The sequence below is a fragment of the Phoca vitulina genome, unplaced genomic scaffold (assembly GCF_004348235.1).
Source record: "Phoca vitulina isolate PV1807 unplaced genomic scaffold, GSC_HSeal_1.0 scaffold19, whole genome shotgun sequence".
Taxonomy (NCBI): domain Eukaryota; kingdom Metazoa; phylum Chordata; class Mammalia; order Carnivora; family Phocidae; genus Phoca; species Phoca vitulina.
Window position 1 is genome coordinate 25,798,404 of NW_022589722.1, and position 8,870 is coordinate 25,807,273.

Consider the following 8,870-nt stretch of genomic DNA (forward strand, 5'->3'; position numbering starts at 1 on the left):
TTAAAGAAATACATGAAGATAAGATAAAAAGGGATCGGGGAGTAAGAGTGAAGGAGGAGTAAGAGTGAAGCTGAAAGTGAAGGTGTCCCAGCAAATCTGGTCTGTGAGGCACTGACTTGCTCCAGGCCGACCACCGTGTGCTTCGGCATTTTCTAAGCAGCCCAAGTAATGAAATTAGCCACACACACTTCCTTGATTCTCTGCAGCAAGCCAGGCTGGAGCCTCATCAAGGGGCCTCACTCTGAAAGCCCCAGTGAAAGGGGGATCCCAAGCACTGGTGAGTCTGTCCTCCGAAGGGCACATCTGGCCAGGTGTGACCAGGTCCTGAAAGCCAGCCTGGCCGGGGAGCCGAGGGGCAGCTGGGTCAGGGTGACCCTGGCGAGGCTGTAGGGGCCCTTCGCGCCCAGCAGGGCCACTGCTGCTGGCGGAATGAGCGGGAGCGGCAGCCTGGCCCCGCCCTCCACAGCTCATGGGCTAGTTCAGTCCAACAAGGGCCAGGGTTGGGGTGTGCTCCATAGAGGCTGGTTCCAAGTGGGAAAGAAGAGCCTGCCAGAAGGATCAGGGCTGCCTTACTAGGTCCTCAGGGCCCTCTGGTGGGTCAGTCTGGAGGCTTCTGCTGTGCTGACCTCCATCTGCAGTGTTGCCTGATGCCTGGTCTCTGCCACAGCAGGAACTCCTATCTACCCGTCTTTATCGGGCCTCACCCCTCTGCCCCGCCACTCACCCTGCTGGCCTGGTCTGCCCGGTCTCACTTTGCCAGAGTAGGGCTGGGATCCATTAGAGAGAGAGGAGCCCAGAAGACCTACTTCCAAATGTTGCCAAGGAGCAGCCCCTCCCTCCCACCTTCCCAAAAGCCAGTGGAGACCAGCAGCAAACCGCCCCCGCCCTGGGACAGCTGACATTTAGCAGAGGCCAGGTCCCCCGCCCCAATTGTCCTACCCGACTGCTGGCAGTCAGCTGTGCCAGCCACCCTCGGGCAGGCTCCAGGAGGGCTGGGCATTCAAACTGGAGGAGGTGCGTCCCCTTGGACCCGGCCAGGGGACTTGGCAGCCACTCCACTGTTCCTCACCACCCTGCTCAGGACTCCTCACCAACGTGAGGCTGGGAAGGGGGTGGAACAGGAGGCAAGCCACCCAGATTCCTGCCCCAGCTTTGTAACATCAGGCGGGTCCCTGAAGCCCCCTGGGTCCTGGTTTCCTCCTCTGTAAAATTAGAAGGTTGGAGGAGGTGGTTCTTAAAATTCTAGATCAAACATTTCATGATTCTGTGCCTTATGACCACATAGCTTAGAGAAAAGTATGTTGGAATCTTCCAGCCTTGAAAGGACAGAAGTTTATTGAGCACCTGCTGCCCACCGGGAACGCTGTACCCATTTCACAGGTGTAGAAACTGAGGTTTAGAATAGTGAGGAGCCTTGCTTAAGATCACAGAAGTTTGAAGCCAAGTGTGCATCTTTCCACTCTCCCCTGCTGTCCTCAGAGTTAGGAAGTGGAGGGGAGTGTATGGCAGCAAGGCACCCAAATGACCCAGAGAAGTAAGGAGAAGCCACAGAAAGGAACATTTGAAGGGAAAGAATGTTCTACGTGGAGGGACAGTGCCTCACTCATGGGGATCTATGGAAGGGAAAATGCAAACACCAGATGCCAAAGGCCAGTTTCTGTCCTAGCCCCTCCCGAGACTCGATAGATCATCCAACCATCATTGGTCCTACTTGGCCCAGTGAGTGTAGCCTCCCAGCCTGCCTGCCCACCTCCCTGGGCTCTAGGACAAAACAAGCTGGAGGATTATGGTCAGAAGTGTGTTCTTGCTCCGCAGGTTCATTCATGAGATAAATAGCACATCTGAATGAAGTATAGACTTCAGTTAATAGTTATGTGGCCATTTCAATTTTCGAGTTATGACAAATGTATCATGGTGGTGTAAGACATTAACCATGGGGGAGACCGAAGGAGGAGTGTAAGGGAACCCTCTGTACTATCTTTGCAACTTTTCCGATACGCTACAAATATTTTACAATAGAAAGTTTACTTAAATTGTAAAAAACAATATACAAGGCTCTCCATTCCACAGCCATAAGCTAATTGATAAATCGAACTGTGTAAGTGAATAGAAAGAATGGTTATACTCATGAGTCACTCATGAATAGAGTGATTCATTCAAAATAACCATGGAATATTGTGTGGGATTTAAAAGGAAATGGTAGATTTATTACTACTGATACGAAAATCTCTTTATCATTGATTGAGGAAAACAACTTGATTGTACTTAATATCCAATATGATAATATTTATGAAAAATAGGAAATCAAAAACAAATACTGCATATAAAACCAGCAACACACCTCAAACAGATCAAACTGTTTATGCCTGGAGATTGGTCTAGCAAAGGGGTAATGAAGGGGAACTTTTACTTATTCTTTTAAATATGTTAGAATTAAATGTGTTTCCTTGAGACCTGTGAATTTTTTCAGTGAAAAGGAATTAAAAAGATATGTCAAGCGCATCTGGGTGGCTCAGTCAGTTAGGCATCTGCCTTTGGCTCGTGTCTTGATCCTGGGGTCCTGGGGTAGAGCCCCGCATTGCGCTCCCTGCTCAGCTGGGAGTCTGCTTCTCCCTCTGCCCCTCCCCCTGCTCATGCGCTCTCACTCTCTCTCAAATAAATAAATAAAATCTTAAAAAAAAAAAAAATTTTGTCAACATATCCACAAAAGAAAGAAAGAAAGAAATGAAGAGAGGAAAGCACCCTGGGCAGGGCAGGGAGGGGACGGACCCACGTTGGCAGCCTGCAGCCCCCTCTGCCCCTCCCTTGGGGCAGGTTCTGCACTGCAGAGTTGAGCTTTTCCCAGGCTGCATTGTTCCTAGAGCAAAGCCTAGCGGTGAAGCCGAAGCCGGTCTGGTCAGGGGAAGCAGGCCAGGTGGAGGATCAGGCTGCAGCGGGGGTGGGTGTGGTGGGTGTGGTGACCTGGTACTCTCTGAGGGGAAGGGAGGAGGTCCTGAGCCAGGAGGGGAATTTCCTTGTTGCCTCGCCTTCCAGGGGTACTTGGTACAGCGAGTTGGGACTCACAGGCTGGACTCGTGGCGGCCAGGAGGTGACTTCCTGTAGGGGCGCCAGGCACTGGCCAGGACGTTCACAGACGCGGTGGCTGCAAAGGCCTCCCTGGGGTCCCTCCCTTAGGAGAGGGGCCTCAGGCTGTCCTCACCCAGGTCTGCAGACCCCTGACCCGTCCGCTCTATCCCTCTTTACTGCAGGATGAAGATGAGACGCTACAAGCTCTTTCTCATGTTCTGTATGGCCGGCCTGTGCCTCATCTCCTTCCTGCACTTCTTTAAGACCCTGTCCTATGTCACCTTCCCTCGAGAACTGGCCTCCCTCAGCCCGAACCTCGTGTCCAGCTTCTTCTGGAACAATGCCCCCGTCACGCCCCAGGCCAGCCCGGAGCCGGGCAGCCCCGACCTGCTGCGAACGCCGCTCTATTCCCACTCGCCCCTGCTCCAGCCGCTGTCACCAAGCAAGGCCACTGAAGAGCTCCACCGGATGGACTTCGTGCTGCCCGAGGACACCACCGAGTATTTCGTCCGCACCAAGGCGGGAGGCGTCTGCTTCAAACCAGGCACCAAGATGCTGGAGAAGCCCCTCTCGGGGCGGCCCGAGGAGAAGGCCGAGGGGGCCGACGGCTCCTCGGCCCGGGGCCCGGCCCGGCACCTGCTGAGCGCCCGCGAGCGCCCGGGGGCCCGCGGCCCACGGCGCAAGTGGGTGGAGTGCGTGTGCCTCCCGGGCTGGCACGGGCCCAGCTGCGGCGTGCCCACCGTGGTGCAGTACTCCAACCTGCCCACCAAGGAGCGCCTGGTGCCCCGCGAGGTGCCGCGGCGGGTCATCAACGCCATCAACATCAACCACGAGTTCGACCTGCTGGACGTGCGCTTCCACGAGCTGGGCGACGTGGTGGACGCCTTCGTGGTGTGCGAGTCCAACTTCACGGCCTACGGGGAGCCGCGGCCGCTCAAGTTCCGCGAGATGCTCACGAACGGCACCTTCGAGTACATCCGGCACAAGGTGCTCTACGTCTTCCTGGACCACTTCCCGCTGGGCGGGCGGCAGGACGGCTGGATCGCCGACGACTACCTGCGCACCTTCCTGACGCAGGACGGCGTGTCGCGTCTGCGCAACCTGCGGCCCGACGACGTCTTCATCATCGACGACGCCGACGAGATCCCCGCGCGCGACGGCGTGCTCTTCCTCAAGCTCTACGACGGCTGGACCGAGCCGTTCGCCTTCCACATGCGCAAGTCGCTGTACGGCTTCTTCTGGAAGCAGCCGGGCACCCTGGAGGTGGTGTCGGGCTGCACGGTGGACATGCTGCAGACGGTGTACGGGCTGGACGGCATCCGCCTGCGCCGCCGCCAGTACTACACCATGCCCAACTTCCGGCACTACGAGAACCGCACGGGCCACATCCTGGTGCAGTGGTCGCTCGGCAGCCCGCTGCACTTCGCCGGCTGGCACTGCTCCTGGTGCTTCACGCCCGAGGGCATCTACTTCAAGCTCGTGTCCGCCCAGAACGGCGACTTCCCCCGCTGGGGCGACTACGAGGACAAGCGGGACCTCAATTACATCCGGAGCTTGATCCGCACCGGGGGCTGGTTTGACGGCACGCAGCAGGAGTACCCGCCGGCCGACCCCAGCGAACACATGTACGCCCCTAAGTACCTGCTCAACAACTACGCCCAGTTCCGCTACCTGCTGGACAACCCCTACCAGGAGCCCAAGAGCACGGCGGCAGGTGGGCGGCGGATCAGGGGTCCCGAGGGAAGGCCACCCGCCAGGGGCAAATTGGATGTGGTTGAAGGCTAAGGCTGCATGATCGTAGAGGGCCAATGGCAGGGTGGGGGGCGGCGGCTGCCCCTCCTGGTATTTTCCTGCCTCCCTCTGCCCTCTGGCTGGTTCTTGAGAAGACCAGGAGTGGAGGGGTGGAGGAGTCGTCCCTACTCAGGCCCTCGTGAATCAAGGGTCAGGCCTGTGAGCTCACAAAACATCCTTCCTCATCAGGAGAGGGGAGTCCAGCCCTTCCGACCACCAAGAGCCCTGTGGCAGGGGGAGTGCCAGCCGAGAGTGCATGATGGTTACTGGGTGGCAAGGGAGGGCGGGCAGGGTGGGGAAGGGAACCTGCAGGAGCTCCCCAGGGCCACCAGGTGGGAGCTGCGGCCCCTGCCAGGAAGAAACCTACCATTTGGCCTCCTGGGGCTTTGGACCGGCAGCGGAAAAGTGGACGTGTCAGGAGGTCCTGGGGCTCTGTAAATAGATGCTTTGGGGTCCAGGAGGAAAAGGGGACACCAAGATGGGAGGGGATGAAAAACAGCAGCCAGCTGGGAAGAACTGCAGTGTCCTCAGAAGAGCTGAGCCAGAGGGAGCTGAGAACTCTGCCCCATAGGCCACCCCTGTGCTGGATAGCACCTTTGGGGTAGGCAGGGGTCTGCGGAAGTCGAAGGAGTCTTCCTTTTGGTTCCAAACCTGGCCTTGACATTCCTTCTTTCTTTTATATTGCTGTCTTGTGGGCTGCCCACTCAGTCCTTGCAAGGCCAAGAGTCCAGTTCTCAGGGTGGGATGGGAGCCAGAGACTAGACCATCTACCAGCCTCATAGGTCGGGCCTGGGAGGGGGCGTGGGGGAGGAGGCGGTTCCCCATTACCCCATCCCCAGCTCCCCACCGTCTCTGGTAGAGTCACCCTTGCGCCCCTTCCTGGGGCTGGCTAGAGCCAGGAAGGGCCCACGGGGCTGCCCTGGACCCAGGAGGGACTTGAAAGCCAGCTGTATGTCATCTCATTCCTCTTTGCCTCATGAGGGCAGGGGATGTATTGGTTAGATTCTAAGCTGCTCTAATTAAGAAGCCCCAAAATACAGTGGTTTAAGCAAGACAAGCTTGTTTCTAGCTTAACTGCCTAGAGAGAGATGGTCCAGATCTGGTAAGGCAGCTCTGCTTTCCTTCATATGCACCTTCCAATTCTGGATAGAGTGGTTGCTTCAGCTCCCACCATCACATGTGCATCCCAGCCCAGGGGAAACAGAGAACGGCAAGAGAAGTACATGCCCTTTCCTTATAAGGGCATGAGCCCGAACAGGCATGTTCACTTCTGATCACATCTCACAGGCCAGGTCTTAGTCACATGGCCACAAGTAGCTGCAAGGGAAGCTGGGAAAGGTAGTCTTCAGCCGCATGCCCAGCCTCAGCCTGAGAGTTCTCTTAGTAAAGGAAGGAGGAGAGAATGGAGACAGGAGACAAGAGCATCTCTGGCACAGAGGGAGGGGGATGGGGAGAGAGCATAGGAATGACTAACGCAGTCCTAGGATCCTACTCTCACATTCAGAACTCCTAGAAGCACCTGCTCCTGCCCTCACTCACTGCCAGCCCAGGGTTGGGGGGCAGTTAGAGCCTGTAGTTGTAGGAGGGGTGATAACACCCCCCCTCCCGAGGCCCCGTAGATGTTCACCCAGTGATGCCAGGATGCAGAGCCTGCCTGTGGGACGGTACATGTTTGTGCGTGTGTGTGTGTGTGTATTTATGGGCATGTGTGCATGCTTGGTGTGTACTTGTACGTGTCTGTATTGGGGTGTCCCTGTAAATATATGCTTCTGTATGGGTGTGGGGGCAGGGCCCAGGCCTCCCCTTCCCCAGGACCTGGAGCCTGTGGCCACACCTCCTTGCGGCTTCCACAAGGTAACTGAGGCAGAAAGCCCTTGGGGAGCCTAGAAAGCAAGGCTAAAGGGGGTGCGGGGTCTGTCTGTCCATCCGTCTTTCAGTCCAAGGAATGAGAATCCTCCTGACGTGAGGGCTGAACATCTGAGAGCTCACTACCTCTCCAGCCCATCTTGGTCCCAACCATATCCTTCCATCCGGTCCCACCCAGCCTCGAGCCTGGACTTTCTCTGGGTGTCTTATTGGGGTTTCCTGATGGGCCAGGAGAGAAGGGCGTCTCCTTTGCCACAGCTCCGTCCAAGGAAATGTCTGGCGTGGGCATGGTCTGGGGAGCTGGCCGCAGAACAGCCTCTGGTGGGCAGGCATGAAGCAGGCGGAGGGGGCTCTCTGGCCTCCACTGTCCCTCCCCAAGGGAGTCCATGGCGTGCCCCGAGGGAACCCCTCCCTTGGAGTTATAACAGCTGCTCTCCCAGTCCCTCTTGGAGCTGAGAAGTGGCGAAAGAGGTCAGAATGTCCCTGTGGCTCTGGGCCAACTCAGGCCAGGGCCTGCCTTCCCAGCCACCTCTGCTCATCTCCTGGACCGGCGGTCTCTGGGGGCTCCTGAATCATGCCTGAGCCCTAGCCCAGGGTGGGCTTCCTCATCCCATGCCCCCGGCACACTCAGCTGCTGTGGGGACGCCCCCTCCCCAGGCTGGCGGGGTCCCTGGCCTCCAGTTCACCAGCTCCAGGGCAGGGGAAGGAAAAGGGGGGGAGCTCAGACCTGCCAGGCCCCACCTTCCCTCTCAGACCCAGAGCATGTTTGTGGTCACTGCCAAGGGGAGACCTGGCCATTGGGTGGAGAGGGCGGCCATCAGAGGGGTGGGGGGGCCAAGGTGTGGGGTTGAAGAGTTTCACTTACACTCACATCATACACTGGGAATTTGGGGGGGCAGGGGAGCCCTGGGCCACTCCCCCAGTATGAAAGGAAACCAAACTGTGAATGGGAGTGCGGGCACACTGCTGGCCCTGTCACCGTCACTAGGTGTCTTTCCCTGGGAACCACTGGCCCTATGACCTCCAGACTCAGGAGGCTCAGCCCACCCACAGGTCATGTCAGTTCATGGGGGCAGGTTTGCAGCGGTGGACATGGGAGAGCTTTGGGGGCAAAGGGGGCAGGCGGGGAGGGGAGACAGGACTTCTCCAAGTGGAAGGCAGGGCCCTGGGAAATGCATAATTTAAGGACGCCAATGATAATAGTATTATTTTTTTTGTAAGGGAAAATCACTATGTACATTCTGAAATCATTTTCTCTGTAAATGGTTGGATTTCATTTCACCCTTAAAGGGATGCTTAAAGGAAAAGATAATATTAATAATAAAAACAGCTACAAAGTCTGAAAGGTATGCGTGTGGGGCCAGTTTGGGGGTGCTCTGGGTCAGGGAGGGGTGCAAGGGAGTGGTTCTGGTCTTCTTAAAGACCTCCTCACTGCCAGGGCTGGGCCAGTGGGGTGCGAGCCTCCCCATGAACCGGGTGGCTGCTGGGGAGAAGGGGGACATGCAGAGCCCCTTCACGGAGGGATGCAGTCACACATGCACGCGCGCACACACACACACACGCATACACACACGCATGCCGCCAGGGGAGCTTCCTGCCCCACCCCACCCACACCTGGTGGAAACGCCGGACAGGGGAAAGTGCTGGAAGGAGGGCCACAGAAAGAAGAAGTGGGCCCAGGACTGGCGACATTCACCCTCCTGGGTGGGCCGGTACCCCTGCTGTCTCTGCCCAGAGGGGAGACGTCCCCCCAGTCCTGCTCTCGGGGCATCCAGACAAACGCTCCCACCTCAGTGCTCTTCCCCTCTATACCTGTCACAGGTTCCCTTTTTTTTCTTTTAAGATTTTATTTTTTTTAAGTAATCTCTACACCCAACATGGGGTTCGAACCTACAACCCCAAGATCAAGAGTCCCATGATCCACCTGCTGAACCAGCCAGGCTCCCCCATCACAGGTTCAAAGGTCACACAGCTCCTGGCTGGCAGAAGAGGGACCGCACCTGGATCTCCAGCACTGGTCCTGTCGCCGGCCCTTTGGGGGCAGGTGAGGATGGCAGTGTCTCTCCTGTGGACTTGTGCTCTGATGGCGCCTGGGGCCGTGGAAGGTGAGGGGGCTTCCTGGAGGCTTTCTCTGGGCCCGTGGATAA

General features: G+C 57.2%; 1 protein-coding gene across 1 annotated transcript in view; it reads left to right on the plus strand.

The window, feature by feature from the left end:
• The window catches only part of MGAT3 (beta-1,4-mannosyl-glycoprotein 4-beta-N-acetylglucosaminyltransferase), a 30,774-nt gene extending 22,702 nt beyond the window's left edge, over window positions 1–8,072 (plus strand). Inside the window, exon 2 of the mRNA XM_032416422.1 lies at window positions 3,249–8,072. Within this exon, the coding sequence (XP_032272313.1) occupies window positions 3,250–4,851 (1,602 nt within the window). The 5' untranslated portion in view covers window position 3,249 and the 3' untranslated portion in view covers window positions 4,852–8,072. The remainder of the gene's footprint in view (window positions 1–3,248) is intronic.
• The last annotated feature ends 798 nt before the right edge of the window (window positions 8,073–8,870 follow it).